This window comes from Doryrhamphus excisus, linkage group LG7 (genome assembly GCF_037039965.1).
Source record: "Doryrhamphus excisus strain RoL-2023G ecotype Guam linkage group LG7, RoL_Dexc_Guam_v1.1, whole genome shotgun sequence".
Taxonomy (NCBI): Eukaryota; Metazoa; Chordata; class Actinopteri; order Syngnathiformes; family Syngnathidae; genus Doryrhamphus; species Doryrhamphus excisus.
Window position 1 is genome coordinate 11,553,006 of NC_136363.1, and position 16,558 is coordinate 11,569,563.

Here is a 16,558-nt window from a genome sequence, read left to right on the forward strand (position 1 = left end):
TATTTCTAAATTATAATACAAACTTAGCCGACATTCTAATAAATAATAAAATAATATCTGAATAGCTTCCATATTCCAAAATTAGGACACAAAATAAGAATAATTCAACAGCTTCATATTCTAAAATTAGAATCCAAAAATAGTAATAAATAATAACTTAATATTTCCAATAAATGTGCTTATTTGAATGTTATTACAAACCAATATACAAAAAGATAGAATGAGATGTAATAACAATAATATCAATAATAGTGATGGCGGAGCAGCTGAGGGAAGCGGAAAGCATCGGTGATGATGAGGACATCTTCATCCCTACAAAATTATTATTGGTAGTCTGAGGGAACTTGCACACGCACGCACACACACAGGTAAAACACACACACACAGGTAAAACACACACAGTCTTGCAGCTTGTGCATGTTTTGGTTGGTATTTGGTTCAGTTGTAGTTTTGGTGGTTGTGGTGTTGTTGTGTTGGTGTGTTAGTGTGTGTCAGTGCGCCGCTACATGATGACTAAAGCTGTCGTCTCCACCCGCTTAGACACCAAACAAGCACGCCATCTTAGGAAAATAGGTAGGACACCCCCCACCCCCCCCACCCCATATTAAATAGAACGTCCTTACATCATCATCATCATCATCAGTGACATAAACACGAAAGAAGCCGAAGAAGAAAAAAATAAACTTTGAACTCTGAGAGTCGCTAAAAGTTCGTCCGTGTCGGGGCGGGAGGGGTGGTGGGGGGGTTGGGGGGGTCAGCAACTGTGCCGATACGAGAACATCACAGGTAAAAGACGAACAGACGGACACAAGCGTGCCCCCCACCCTCCACCTCCACCCCCCCCCCCTCTTTGTTCCTATTTGGTTTGGGGAGTGTCAGTCACTCTTAGAAGAGCAGTCGTAGCTTTTGGTTTTGGTTTTGTTTTTTTTTTTTGGTTCTTTTTGGTTTCACGGTTCCTCTTCCTCCTCCTTTTTTTGTAACCCCTGCAGCTTTTGGTACCTTTGGCTCCTCATCCTTCATCGCTTTGCTTTTGGTCCTTTGATGGGATCTTTGGAGACAGGAGGGAGTGGGGGGCAGGTGGGAGGCAGGGATGGAGGGCAGGGCTTTTGTTGTTTTTTTTTTTGGTTTGGTGTGTGTGTGTCTTTCCCTCTGACGGGGGCTGAGGTCTGGACAGCTGAGTGCGGAGACAACGCTGCCACGGGCGGTGCTTTGGTATCCAAGAGTCTGCTGGGAGGCCAGCAAGTCTGACGTGACCATGTTTTATGATGATGATAAAAGATGGTAGATGCCGCATGGAGGCCTTAATAAATAAAAGACAAAGACTACGTTTGCCTGCAGGGGGCGCCCTTGTGTGGAAAACTTTGGTTTCTGCAAACTTCCTGATGAAGAACATGATGAAATTCCTGCTGATAAATGTTTGTTTTGGGTGGGGGTGGGGGTGGAGGTGAGGGGTGGGGACAAGCAACAAAGCAAGCAAGCTTATAACTAGTGGATGGGATGTTTGATATATGCATCATCTTGGCCCAGGGGGGCGGGGTTGACCGCACAGCAAAAGCTGAAATGAAGGGGAAATCCACTCGCGGGGTGCTGGAGCCTACCCCAGCTGCTGACTCGACACCCTGGACTCAGCATATTGTCAAAATTAAATCAATTCATTATTCAGGATATCTTGAAACTTCATATTTGCTAATTAGAATACAAAAAGGAATAATTGAATAGTTTAAAATTGTAATACAAAGTTAAAAGCACTGTTAGAATCCCAAAAATAATTTAATAGCTAAAAATTCTACATTATAACCCAAAATAATAATTTTGTACCCTCATATTTCTAACTTATACAATAAAAAATGAATAATGATAATTTAGTGGTAATAATAATATAGTAGCCTGATATTTCTGAACTGTAATAGCAAAATATAAAATAATAATACAAAAAACAATAATTATTTTCTAAATTAAAACATAAAATTAAAATAATTTAGCAGCCTAATTTTTCTAAATTAAAATATAAAATATATAACTTAATATCTTTATATTATAAAGATATACTTATAAAGATTATACTTAATATCTTTAATATCTTATTATAATACAAAATAAAACTGATTTAGTAGCCTCAATTTCCCCCAACAAATAATAATTGAATATTTTTGTAATTGTAAATGAAAATAGTAAAAAGAAAAACCAACCATTTAGTAATAGTAATAACTATTTGTACATTGATAAATCAAAGACAGAGACTATGTTAGCCTCTAGGGGGCGCCCTTGCGTCAAAACGTTTCCTGATAAATGTTGTCTTCTGGAGGGATGCAAACAAGCAAGCTAATGACAAACTAGTGGGCACGATGTTTGATATATGCATCATGTTGGCCCAAAGGGGCGGGGTTAACCGCACAGCAAACGCAAATGAAACGAAGGGGAAGTCCATCACATCTGTTTTCAGGGTGGTCGGCCAATCACAGGACACACCCGTGAATGGTCTTGTCCTGTGATTGGCTGTGATTTCAGCATATATTTACAGTTTATCCCGCTTTGGTTTTGAAAGGCACAGGCGCGACCGGTGCTATTTTGCAGGACGCTGGCACGAAAGAGGCTGGTGGTAAGCCCCGCCCCCAACGCCACCTGCGGCGAGGTGGTGTAGAGGTAGAGAGAAAGGTCTGCGTGGAAACGTGGAGGAGAAATGAGATGAAGGTGGACATCCTGAGTGAAATGGAGCAGGACTGCAAGAAACGTCTAAAGCTTTTCTCTCCGTTTTGCCTTGAACTTTTTGGTTTTGGAGTTTTTTGGTATTTTTGGTGTTGGTAGCCTCCCATCATGCACTTCTCCTTCCTGCCCTCCTCCGCTCCACATTGTCTTTTTGGTTTCAAGTAGCCTCCCTCCTGGTCCCTCCGTCCACGCCACCCTTCCTCGCCTCGCCGTGCCCCCCCACCCTCTTCCACTTGTGTACATTTTTGGCTTCGGAGGATGTTTGTGGGGTGGGGGAGGGGGCGGTGAAGGAGTCGGCCAGGGACAGAGATGGCTTTGGTTGAAAGGCGAGGTCGTAAGAAGACATTTTTTTTTAAAGCTTCCTCCTTCCCTCCTCCCGCCTTCCTCTGATAGGACGCTTTGGCTGTCACTCAGCCATGGCCCCGCCCAGAGGGGGCGGCGAGGCTTCGCTGAAGGAACAGAAAGAGGCGGGGCTGGAACAGGGAGAATCCTCGGGGCAAGAGGTCGGGCTCAGGAGGCTGCCGGCGGGCGGCGACCGGGAGAAGGCGGGCCGGGGGATGGCCCCTCCGCCGCCGCTCATCAGGCCCATGGCGGGCGGGGATGCCGTCGCCATGGAGATGGAGCCTGTCACCATGGGGAGCAGGCCGGGGCGATTGAGGAAGAGGGAGGGGCGGAGCGAGGGAGGAACGGCACCGCCGGCTGCACTTAGAAGCATGTGACCCGCGCCCCCCTCCATGAGGGACAGTTGACCGCTGTTGGCTGCCAGGGCTGCAGGGGTGGGGGGTGGATAGGAATGAAGGAATGAAGGAAGGAGACAGCAAAGAAACATCAACAAACACACAAACGTCAGAGTGCAAATACACCCTGGAGGAGGCGGGCTCTGCGACAGGAAGTAAGGTCTGAATCAGGTTCGGAGAGCAGCTTGACAAACGCCATTTCTCATGCCCTGATTGACTGAGATTGATCCTTGAAGTTGATTGGCTGAGAGGAAGGTTAATAGCAGACTTATGTCACACATCACATCACATCTTTCCTTCCTGCGACTGTCAGACTCCCAACATCCTGTATGATAATTGTGCAATAAACCGTGCAATAAACCGTGCAATAAACCTGTGGCTTGATCCACATGTACGTAGCGTATAGAACATCTTGATTTGGCACTTTCTTTGCTCTTGTGTGTTTCTTGTACTTCTTGTACTTCTTGTACTACTAACGCTAAATCTGGACTTTGGCCTTGTTGGACTTGAAATTATGCTGTTTTTGTTTCAGGCCATGATCATCAATAACTGAATCATTTTGTCTGAGGTTAGCACATAACACATACTAAGTCCGTACAGTATATACGTACAGTATGTACACACACCTTGCATGGTAGCCAATGGGTTGCTGCCGATGAGCGCCTGGTTGATTCCTGTGCTTACTCCCATCATGGTGTTCCTGGGGAGGCACACAGACACACGAATTATGGATTACGGAATCTACTTCCTTGCTAACACGTAGCATGATGACTTTGGAAGGGTTTAAATCAGTTGAGACATGTGAGAATGGTGGAAGTTTGACAAATGGTCGATGGAAAAAAGGTTGTGGACTTTTTTGGGGAATCGTATCATTTTTGGAAAAATGTGAATCCAGCTAATCCCGAGTGAGCTGAACGATTTGATGAAGAACGAAGGAGTACAAGCACGGGTCATGTAGAAGCCAAAGCACTCACCCCGTGTTGAGTCCATGAGCCCCGAGTCCGGGAGGGGCAGGGCTGGCTGTGCTATGAGGGGGCGGAGTCAAAGACGAAGAGGAAGCGGACCCTGCGGCGGCGACGGAGCTGACGGGCGTCATGGGGCAGGACGCCGAGGGGGACAGAGTGGCAGCTTGAGGAGGAGAAGAAGAGTAATTAGGACGGAGGGCGGCGTGGGGAGGGAGGAAGTCAATAACGGGCCGCCCGCTATCTGGCCGGCTCATAAAGCGCAATCTTTCGCCGGGCTGTCAGCTCGTCCTTCACATGCGAGGACCGGCGGACGCGAGCGCCGTCACTCATGTTGTTGTCAACAGCAGAATCGATGTTGACGTCCTCTCAGAGAAGTTTTCATCTCGCCGCCAGCCTCCTTTGGGTTGGCTTTTAATAAACGAGTGACAAACATTCATTTGTGCTCACCTGGTGTGCTCAGGCTGCTGCTGCCCTGCGACACACCCGGACTGGAGATCTGCACAGCAAGACAGGGAGGTGTTCAGAAAAATGATGGAGATGAAGAGGATGGGCGGGTCGTACCATGTGTGGGCTGTAGCAGGGGGCTTTGTGCGTGACGGCCGGCGAGGTCTGACCGGGCAGCGGCGGCGTGCTGCTGCTGGACGGGTTGATGCGCTTCTCTTTCTGCCGCCGGTTGCAGAACCAGACACGGATCACCTCTTTCTCCATGTTGAGCTGCTCCGCCATCAGCAGGATCTCCTCCGAGGTAGGCTTCTGGTTCTGAGGCGACACGGAGACGGGAATGAGGAACACGGGAGGGAAGAGGACGAATCGCCGGGCGGGGAGAGAAGCTCACCGTGCTGAAGTTGCGCTCCAGCACCAGACGCACGTTGGTCTCGATGCTGGTGCGCTTCTTCCTGCGTCGGCCGGCGAGACCCTCCATGCCCAGCAGGGGGGAGGAGATGGAGGAGGGGCTGGGCAGAATGCTGTCCACCGCCATGGTCTCTGCACGGAGCAACACGATGCTTGATGAGGTTTGTGGACAGAACTATCGTATTTCATTGCTTAGTGCAGCGGGGTCGTTATTTCCACAGTAGATGTACAAATCATAATAATATAAGTAGTATAATCATAATACTAATCATAAAATAAATGAAGATAATAGAGGCAAAATGAAGGCCAATCATCATGTGTTTGTGTTTGTGTGATCACCTGCGTCACTCAGCCACTTCTCCAGCAGAGGCTTGAGCTTGCACATGTTCTTGAAGCTCAGGTTGAGGGCCTCGAAGCGGGAGATGGTGGTCTGACTGAAGTCGTTGCCGTATAGTTTGCCCATGGCCACGCCCACGTCCCCCTGCCGAGCGCACACGCCGTCAGAACACTTAATACATGTTGTCGATTCGAGTCGCGTCGTCTTCTACCTGGGTGAATCCCAGCTTGATGCGGCGTTGTTTGAAGGTGCGGGCAAACTGCTCCAGCTCCTCCAGGTCGCTGGGTTCCTCCCCCCCGATGTGAGCTCCGTGGGCCCCGGGAGCCAAGGCAGCGGTCAGCGAGGCGGCCATGGTGCCGCCGGAGACGGACGAGGCTCCTACGGACGCCGCCGAACCCACACTGCCGCCACCCGTGGCCGCTGCGGAGGACCTGCCGCCGCCTCCTCCGCCGCCATCGCCGCTCTTCTCTCTCTGTGGGCGGGGCCACAAAGCAAAGACAACGTGAAGCCACATAAATGCACGTGGTGATCATCGTATCCGCGAAAGCATGCGCAAGCAGCAAAGGTCACAGCAGCGCTTTTGACAAGCTAAATGAGCGCACATCATGCATGACGTCGGCCGCCGCTCCTGCCGCCGCTCGTTTGCATTCGCTGCCTCTATGCATAACGAGCACGGGAAATGCATCACGTCTGCCGTGTGCCGGCGCATTCGGACGCGAGTTTACTGGCGCCGCTAGAAGGCTGACGTTTGACACGCCACGTGTCTCTTTGCATGACTGCTGTGGCTCTAATGTGGTTACTCTTCCGAGATTAAGATGTGTCTGGTGGCCACTAGATGTGGGACTATAATTAATAAATTAATTAATCACAATTAATCATAAATGAATCATTCATTGTTTACATCACATTGCTCAACTTCTGTGCTGCAGAGACAGCTGCGAGATAGCAGGCTAATGAGTTAAACTTGAGAAGACACACATTTACCACTTCCACATGGAATGTGAGGAGAGCATTTTTTTACTCGAGCATGTGTGACAAGCCATGGGTGACTTTATGACTTAAGGTAATGTCTCAATGTTTTGTGTCATTACTGCCACCTAGTGACCAGAATACTACATATACTAGTACAATTGTAATACAGTTGTATTTCCATGTTTTGACTAATAATGGACCATAGTCTAAAAACAGCCATCATTGATTCATTAATTATCTTTTTCCCCTTTCTCTCTTTTTCATATTTCCACCTTTTCTTTACTTTATTTCATTCATTCATTTTCTACCGCTTTTTCTTCACGAGGGTCACGAGGAGTGCTGGAGCCTATCCCAGCTGTCTTCGGGCGAGAGGCGAGGTACAGCCTGGACTGGTCGCCAGCCAATCACAGGGCACATATAGACAAACAACCATTCCCACTCACATTCATACCTATGGACAATTTGGAGTCTTCAATTAACCTAGCATGTTTTTGGAATGTGGGAGGAAACCGGAGTACCCGGAGAAAACCCACGCATGCACGGGGAGAACATGCAAACTCCACACAGAGATGGCCGAGGGTGGTCCTTTAATTTTTAAAAAAATGAATTCATTTCTGAGAAACCACAAAGAGTACAAAAGTACAGTATTCCATGTGAGATGTAGCAGCATCCAAACTGCTCAGGTGTGTTACTGCAAGCTAAGCAGGTTCTCCCCGTCGGCCCTCACCTTGCCCACCTGTGCTTGGAGGCCCAGGCGGGGCGGAGTTGTCAGCAGTCCCCCCGGGCTTTGCTGAGGTAGCTGGATCAAATTTGGCGTTGAGAGCAAAGCTGAGACGAGGAGAAGCGTCTGTTAGTGAGGAAAGACGCCAACAGAAGCGTCTGCTCCAAACGGAGCAGGAAAAGCTACCTTGCTGCTGCTGCTGTTGCTGCTGAGTCTGGGGGGGCTGCGACAGGAGGAACTGGGCCGGGGACTGGAGCGGGTGGCCTGGCATGAGAACCAGCTGCTGGAGCTGCAGCAGCTGCTGGATGTCCTGCAACACCACACCAGATGTTGTTTACGACACTTCCCGCCTTGATGCTGATTGGCTCCTTTGTTACCTGGGCCGTGAGCTGGATTGGCTGAGACAGTGCCAGCTGCGGCGGTGGAGGCGGAGCTTGCACAGTCTGCTCCTGTTTGGCTGTCTGCTGCTGAGGTGTTTGGCTTTGCTGCTGCTGCTGCTGCTGCTGTTGCTGCACGGCGGCGTGAGCTGCATGGGCGGCGTTGGACTGTTGGACGGCGGCGGCCAGGAGCTGCGCCTGCGCCTGCTGGAGGAGCAACTGTTGCTGGGCCGGGAGGAGAGCGGCGAGCTGGAGTTAAGGAAAAATGTAAGGCAAAAGGAGTCAGGGAGGAGACGAAAAGGGCGGTTCGGGAATCAGATTGTCAGGAACAGCTCTACATGCACTACATCTACGCTTCCTTACCCCCGCCAGCTGAGTGCCTGCTAGCATCAGTTGTGTGTGGTGATGCTGGGCCTGCTGCTGCTGCTGCTGTTGAGGAGGAGGCGGTGGTGGGGCGCTGACGTGGGTCATCTCAGAACTCTCATCTGTCTTCACCTAATAATGACCACAGTAAAAAAAGAATTCAACACCAGAAGGACTGATAATTATTACATCGATTTGAGTTAATTATGACATTATGGCGTCTCATAACTTCCCCTGAGCTTACTTGTAAACAAACATTCACTTTTTCCGAGGAAGACATTTTGTGTACAAGCTGTACCAAATGCTCCATGATGATGGGGACACACAAAAAAACTTATAAAACACCTGAAACTCCAGCGCCGCCGCAAAAATTTGCCAGAGACCTCTGGGTGTTACACCAGTGGCTCGGAGCGTGTACCCGAACACAGTGCACCTTGCTAGGCCACAGCAGGTAGTCCCTCCCACTCTATCCTCTCGTTTTTCAGATTTTTTTTCTTGTTTAATTCTATCTCGGGCGGCACGGCGGTCAAGTGGTTAGCGCGCAGACCTCACAGCTAGGAGGACCGGGGTTCGATTCCACACTCTGCCATCTCTGTGTGGAGTTTGCATGTTCTCCCCGTGCATGCGTGGGTTTTCTCCGGGTACTCCGGTTTCCTCCCACATTCCAAAAACATGCTAGGTTAATTGGCCATTCCAAATTGTCCATAGGTATGAATGTGAGTGTGAATGGTTGTTTGACTATATGTGCCTTGTGATTGGCTGGCGACCAATCCAGGGTGTACCCCGCCTCTCGCCCGAAGGAAAAAGCGGTAGAAAATGAATGAATGAATAATTCTATCTCGAAAATGTGCCACAGGCCACCGGGTTGCGCTACGGACACCCCCGGTGTAGAGAAGAACCAGGCTCACCTTGCTGGCTGGTGTTGGGGAGAGGCTGAACGGGCTGCCTTTCATCGGATGCACCTTGCAGGAGAAGAAGAAAGAAGAACAAGAAGAAATAATATTAACACCATTCATGTACTTGTCTTTTATTGTCTAAATGTTAGAAGCTCCATGAGTGCTGCCATCTGACTGCAACATTACATAACAGTAGATCCTTGCATACGTCACAGACTTCTGTGAATTCTCTCTGCTTTAAATTGTACATTTTTGTTTAGTTTAAGTAGCAAGAGGTATCTCCTGGGGGAACGACAGCTATGCAGGTAAGAATGCAGCAGAGGGAGCTGTCTCACAAGTCAACTCACTCAACATTTTCAAGCGGGAAGATGCTTTGACAAGACGTGGTAACTGCACATTTTAAAAATACCATACTGCATAGCAGGAGTGCTCAAAGTGCGGCTCCCGGTAGCCATTTCTACTGTTTTTTTTCTTGGCAGAAATAAAAGGAAACAAGAAAATTAAAATAAACAACAGAAAGAAAAATATCATTAATTCATTCATTTTCTACCGCTTATCCTCACGAGGGTCGCGGGGGTGCTGGAGCCTATCCCATCTGTCTTCGGGCGAGAGGCGGGGTACACCCTGGACTGGTGGCCAGCCAATCACAGGGCACATACAGACAAACAACCATTCACACTCACATTCATACCTATGGACAATTTGGAGTGGCCAATTAACCTAGCATGTTTTTGGAATGTGGGAGGAAACCGGAGTACCTGGAAAAAACCCATGCATGCACAGGGAGAACATGCAAACTCCACACAGAGATGGCTGAGGGTGGAATTGAACCCTGGTCTCCTAGCTGTGAGGTCTGTGCGCTAACCACTAGATCGCCGTGCAGCCTTTAATATATTTAAATAATAACAAATACTAATAACAAATATGATGCATTATTTCCAGTTTTTGGTGGGTCACATATAATAATATGGCAGGCCGAATCTAGCCCCCGGGCCTTGAGTGTGACACCTGTGGGTTAGCGTATCATATTTTGGCTTTTTCAAGGGCTTTGAATGGATCCGTTCTTTGTGGATTTTCTCCACTCGCTGGGGGTGTATTGAATAAAATAACGGCGATGTGATGTTGAATGGAACATTAGGGAGGAACCAACCTGCTCGTCTGGACTGTTTCTGTCTGAGTCTGAAACAAAAACAAGAACTTATGTGACACAATGGAAGGAAAAAAAAGACTATAAAAAAGTTATATAAAATGAATAATAGAATAATGGAAAAATACTGTAGTAAAAATAATAGCATACAAAATTATAGTAAAAATTATAAAATTAATACATTTAAAATAAAATTAAAAACTATAAATAATGACAAATTTTCTATATATTTCTATAAAATGAATAATAAAATAATGGAAAAATACCATAACATTTATAAAAACAGAAAACAAAAAAGCTATAGTAATTATGTTAATAAAACAAAACAATAATTAATACTATAATATCAAATGTAACCATGAAAAAGATCATGTTTATGAACCTGAGCCGTGGCATATTTACATTTGATAATAGTAAAAATAATAGCATACAAAATTATAGTACAAATTCTAAAATTAATACATTTAAAATAAATTTAAAAACTATAAATAATGAATAATTTTCAATATATAAAAAGGTCTATAAAATGAATAATAAAATAATGGAAAAATACCATAACAATTATAAAAACAGAACACAAAAAATCGATAGTGTAAATGTTAATAAAACAAAACAATAATTAATAATAGAATTCAAATGTAACCATGAAAAAGATTGTGTTTAGCAACCTGAGCCATCGCCAGGATAGTCCGTCCCGGCCTTCTCCTCCTCTGCTTTGGACATCCTGATATCTGCGGGGGGAAAAAAGCCATCAAATGAACGTCAACCATCTTAGAGATACGACCACGAGAGTGCATGGAGGCCACGTGTGGAAAATTGGAACAAAAAGCAACTTTTAAAGGGAGCTTAAGGGCTTGTGTCCGTCTGCAGCGTGCACCGGGACCCAGGCAGCAAAGTAATTGGTCCAACAAGGACGGCAATGAAGGAAGTGCTTGCCTGAGCAGCAGACATTACTCAGCGCCGCCATCTTGCCTCCCGAGACAACCTCGGCTCCTGTCCATTTTGTATTCCTTATGAACTCCTTCTCCACTATAATAAAAATGCACTCCTATGTTAATCAGGACGTTTTTAGCATCAACCCGTCACGGTGGCCGAGAGGTTAAGGCGTTGGACTCGAAATCCAATGGGGTTTCCCCGCACAGGTTCGAATCCTGTTCGTGACGAGCTGAACTTTTTACAAATTTCCCCACTGAGGGTCGAATAAAGGCATATCTTAATCCTAATCTTAATCAACAATCTACGTAGATGGTGCCACTACAACGCTCATTTTATAGATTTAAAGTTTGTTTTTTTTAAATATATAACTAATTACACTTGTGAAGATGTCATTCCATGACTAATTCAACTACTTTTTTGGGGAAAGAAACATGAATAATAACTTTTACTCCAACACTGCATACCGGACACAATACAAGATACAGAGTGGATGGCGCTGCAGTTGCACACAGCTGCCAAAGGGTGGCAGCACCCGCCAGTAGCAAGGTACTACACGACTGAGGCCTCAGTAGTAGCACAAATGATCAAATGATGGTCCCAAATATCATCACCAAAGTTATTGTCACCAAAACATCAGAAAACATGGAAGTTATATTCTTTCAAAAATGGACATTTTAGTGCGACTGGTCACATAATGCATGTTTAGGGGGATACTGCCTGTAAGCTTGTGTGTGTGTGTGTGTATAATGGGATGGCTGGAGGGGTCGCAAACTGGTCTCCTAACAACATGCCTCCCCTTTATTGTTGCCCACCCACCCCGCCTCAGTTAAGCCTGTCAGGGGCCCGTGACAGACGGCGCGTGGGTTCGCGTGTGTGTGTGTGGGAGGGGGGGCAGCACAGTTTGGCGTGTGGAGGTCAGAGGTCAGGCACATGGTAGTGGCCATGTCCTCCTTATACACACACACAAGCTGCTTGCCGCCTGCCTTTCCCACCTGTCCCATCTCACACACACACACACACTCGACTGCTCACTTCAGCATATGTTTTGCACGCCAACAAAGACAACCAAAAATGATAACTAACCCAAAATGATGCAATTATTCATTATAAAAGCTCATTTGTGTTTTAGTAAATAACATTAGTGTTATTTATTGGCCCCCCCAAACCACCCCAGCAAAACCACCAAATAAGAAAACTCGTCTCATAATTTTGTTTTTTTATGTCATGACTTTTTGTCACATAATTATGACTTTTTATCCCAGAATTTCGACTTTTCATCTCCTAATTCTGACTTTTTATGTCGGAATTTTGAGTTTTTTTTCAATCTCAGAATTTCAACATTTTTATTGACTCTTAATTTTGACTTTATCTTGTAATTTTGACTTTTTATCTAATAATTACGGCTTGGTGTTGGGATATTTTTCTTTTTTTCTGTTTTCTGTATAAAAATGTGCTATTGGTAAAGTTTGAGATGCAGATTTTAGCTAACAAAGCTAATCATTCCTTGTTCCTTTCCATGCTGAGGCAAACTTCCTCCTTTTTGCTTCATGCTGACCGGCTACAAAAAGTGCCGGACACACACACACAGTAGCGGTTGCCAGGCAACAGCAAGAAAGATGATTGTGTGTGTGTTGGTCATTAAGAAGGAAGATGTCTGCTAATGCGGTGTAATGGTAGTGGTTCCGGTGGGTCACACGTGTTCTAAACCACAAAGTGGGAGGGACAGTTTGGCGTTCAGGACGCCCGTCCAGGTTGATGGCGCTTCTCGCCCATAAAAAAAAAAGAAAGCAAAGTCCCTTGAGTGTTTATTATATCTGATAGAGCAGCTCTTTCTCGCACCACATATTTCTGCACCGATCGATTCCTCCGACTCCCGACAAGACAATAATCGCAGCGCCTTCCCGCCGCCATTATTACCGGCCTCCCTGAGGACAGCACAGCGCCGCCATGGAGCCAAGCAAATAAACAAAAACCGAGACGGGGGCTTCCTGTTGGGGGGGCGGGGGGGTGGCGAAGAAGGACACTAATGAGCAGGTGGACAAGATGGCGGCAAAGAGGGGCGTGGACAATGGTGGCAGGATTCAGGACTGAGGGACGGCGAGGGCAGAGATAACGAGCTGTGGAATAAAAAATGGCCACCGCAGGGCGGCGGCAGCAAAGCATGCTGGGAAGTCAAAGGAGAGTCCACTTTTTTCTCCAAGGCAAAGGATGCGTGAAGAAAGGGCGCAGGACGGGGAAAGGGACAGGAAACAGAAGATAAATGAGACGCACAACGTCATCCTGATGATTGGCTGAGAAGGCGGGAGGGGGCGGAGAAAGGCGTGGGGGGGGGACAAAGTCATAACTAAAAGCTAAAAGTGGATATCGCAAGATTAAAAGTCAAAAATGTCAGATTAAAGGTAAAAATGTGAATTTAAGAAAAGTGTGAAATAATGTCATAATTCTGAGATTAAAAGTCATACTTATCAGATCTTGTCAAAATTACAAGATTAAAATAAATAATAATAATAATAATTCTAATGAAAAGTGTAAAATACGACATAAAATGTCAGAATTATGAGATAAATCCTACTTAGGAGATAAAGGTGAAGATTTCAAGATAAAAAAGTCCTAACTTGGAGATCCAAAGTTAAGCAGTCCTCATTATGAGATAAAAAGTGGAGCCCCGCCCTCTGATTGGCTCCCAATTATCATCTTGTCTTCACTTTCTTTGGCATGCACACACACACCAAACCCCCCCCAGCCTTCACCGTCATCACCTCAATCTGATCTTTGCTCCAATACCCCCCCCCCCGCTTAAATCACCTCATCAATTATTGAGTGTATTTATTCTAACTGCATTCATTATAAAATAGCTGTGGCCGGAGGAAGGAGGATGCAGGATAGAGGATAGAGGAAGGAGGATGCAGGATGGAGGATAGAGGAAGGAGGATGCAGGATGGAAGATGGAGGAAGGAGGATGGGAAGGAGGAAGGAGGAAGGAGGAAGGAGGAAGGAGGTAGGAGAGGACAGAGGAGAGGATAGATGAACAAGGTAGGAGGATAGAGGAAGGATGAGAGGAAGGAGGATAGAGGAAAGAGGGTACAGTCAGGAGGAGAGGATGGAAGGAGGAGGATAGAGGAAGGAGGAAAGAGGAAGGAGGATGGCGGAAGGAGGAAGGAGGATAGAGGATGGAGGATAGAGGAAGGAGGATAGAGGATAAAGGATAGAGGAAGGGGGATGGAGGAGAGGATAGATGAACGAGGTAGGAGGATAGAGGAAGGAGGAGAGGAAGGAGGATAGAGGAAAGAGGATACAGTAAGAAGGAGAGGATGGAAGAAGGAGGAAGGAGGAATAAGAAAGGAGGATGGAGGATGGAGGAAGGAGGAAGGAGGATGGAGGATGGAGGGTGGAGGGTGGAGGGTGGAGGAAGGAGGAAGGAGGAAGGAGGAAGGAGGAAGGAGGATGGAGGAAGGAGGATGGAGGATGGAGGATGGAGGAAGGAGGATAGAGGAAGGAGGATGGAGGAAAGAGGAAGGTAGAAGGAGGTAAAGCAAGGTGGAAAGAGGGGGGCTAGTAGTAAATGGGTGAAAGGGGGGAATTGGTGTGGGGGGGTAGGAAATTGGTGTGGCTAGCGGAACAGAACACCCCCCACCCGACCAACACCCCCCCCCCCACACACACACACACCACACACACCCTTCCCGGCTCTGCTTTGTATTCTGCGGAGATGACAGGGGAAGCTTTATTGCTCTGAGTCGGTATCGATCGGGGCCCCGCCGAGGGGGGGAGCCGGACCGCCGAGCATCGGAGGCCCTTTTGCAGCGCCCCACTTCCATCTTCTACCCCCCCGCCTCACAAGCGGCCAAACGCACCATTTGATTTCCCTCAATCCGCCATCAGTGCCGACACCTCACACACGCCTTCCGCTCGTACACACACACACACACACACACCTGTCCTGACCCTAATCCCACAGCGTGACCGTCCTCAGTTCCAGCAAGGGAGGGGATCAGGGTGCCACCGGGCAGATTGAGAATTTGGGGATATACGAGAAGGGATTGGGGGTCCAAAGTAAGGCCTCGGGATGGAGGGATGAGAGGAGGTGGAGCGGGAAGGTGAGCAGTATCATCCTGCTTTCTTATACACACACACACACACACACACACACACTGAAGAGCTGCTTTGATTTCAACAGTTTTTTGCCTTTCACGTGAAATGATATAGGCAAGCGTGCATCCATGTAAAAACGTGATGTGTTCATACCACAGGCTGAATATTTTTAAATAGAAATACAATGAAAGTGTATGAAAGGAGTGAAGGGCATAATAACATAAGGTAATAATATAAGGACAAAAGACTGAAGTGTTGATAGAAATGTAAGCTTTGGGGGTCGGTGGAGTACTCTTCAAATGTCTGCAAGGTTGGAAGGTCTGCATTGCATGTGAGTGCCACTTCTGAACAGTCCAAATACAATACATACAGTATAGTATAGTATGCCCCCCCCCTCCTCCAGCAAAAAATTAAAAAATGTGCTATATGTTGTAGAAAATGTATATATCTATTTCCATTAGTGCGGAAACTACATAAACATTTTACCGTCATTAATCCATGTGCTGGGCGGCACGGAGGTCTAGTCGTAGCGTGCAGACCTCACAGACCAGGGTTCAATTCCACCCTCGGCCATCTCTGTGTGGAGTTTGCATGCTTGGGTTTCCTCCCACATTCCAAAAACATGCTAGGTTAATTAGCGACTCCAAATTGTCCATAGGTATGAATGTGAGTGTGAATGGTTGTTTGTCTATATGTGCCCTGTGATTGGCTAGCCACCAGTCCAGGGTGTACCCCGCCTCTTGCCGAAAGATAGCTGGGATAGCTCCAGCACCCCCGCGACCCTCGTGAGGAAAAGCGGTAGAAAATGAATGAATGAATGAATAATCCATGTGCTGTTATGATGGCAGACAGAGGCACCATAGCGTCCCCACTCAGAGTCCGCCGCTCTATAATAATAACACATCAACCAAAACGTATCTCCAACTCACAAACCAGTCTCCACTCCGCTCGTCCTGAGAACCACACTTCCACACGGTCACCACACCACCACCAGATGCATTCACAGACACAACAACTTTCCAGTGAGGTGACATTACCTGGAATCAAGCGCTCCTGGAATCAAACAGCCTGTCACAGCCTCCCCAGAGCTCAAACAAAAACGTTCACTTGAAGAAGAAGTACGTACCAGCAGCACAGCCTTTGAAAAGTACTAAAGGTTTCCCATGGACCTCCGTGGCATCACACCGGCTGCTCTGCGTGTGTGCCCGAATACAGTGCACCTTGCTGGGCCACAGCAGGCGGCTCCTCCTGCTCTATGTATAAGGTTCTTCTGATAGTAGTGATGTAGTAGTAGTAGTAGTACTCATGATATTTGATTTGAACAAATCAGCAGCTACACTTGGTTAAGTTCTTCTTATCTCCAAGTGTACATTTTTAAATTCCGGGTACTCCGGTTTCCTCCCACATTCCAAAAACATGTTAGGTTAATTGGCCCCTCCAAATTGTCCATAGGTATG

At 46.9% G+C, this 16,558-nt stretch overlaps 1 protein-coding gene and 1 non-coding gene across 2 annotated transcripts in view; one reads left to right on the plus strand and one right to left on the minus strand.

Moving 5' to 3' along the window:
- The window catches only part of pou2f2a (POU class 2 homeobox 2a), a 42,153-nt gene continuing 25,595 nt past the window's right edge, over nt 1-16,558 (minus strand). The window contains exons 2-16 of the mRNA XM_058047905.2: nt 10,742-10,804; nt 10,077-10,105; nt 8,939-8,992; nt 8,031-8,162; nt 7,668-7,916; nt 7,477-7,600; nt 7,306-7,397; nt 5,809-6,069; nt 5,600-5,741; nt 5,244-5,392; nt 4,970-5,167; nt 4,856-4,904; nt 4,418-4,571; nt 4,070-4,143; nt 1-3,474 (exon numbers count right to left, since the gene is read on the minus strand). Of these exons, the coding sequence (XP_057903888.2) occupies nt 3,113-3,474; nt 4,070-4,143; nt 4,418-4,571; nt 4,856-4,904; nt 4,970-5,167; nt 5,244-5,392; nt 5,600-5,741; nt 5,809-6,069; nt 7,306-7,397; nt 7,477-7,600; nt 7,668-7,916; nt 8,031-8,162; nt 8,939-8,992; nt 10,077-10,105; nt 10,742-10,804 (2,132 nt within the window). The 3' untranslated portion in view covers nt 1-3,112. The remainder of the gene's footprint in view (nt 3,475-4,069; nt 4,144-4,417; nt 4,572-4,855; nt 4,905-4,969; nt 5,168-5,243; nt 5,393-5,599; nt 5,742-5,808; nt 6,070-7,305; nt 7,398-7,476; nt 7,601-7,667; nt 7,917-8,030; nt 8,163-8,938; nt 8,993-10,076; nt 10,106-10,741; nt 10,805-16,558) is intronic.
- On the plus strand, nt 11,155-11,236 carry trnas-cga (transfer RNA serine (anticodon CGA)). The gene has a single exon. It is a non-coding gene; the product is annotated as a tRNA-Ser (tRNA).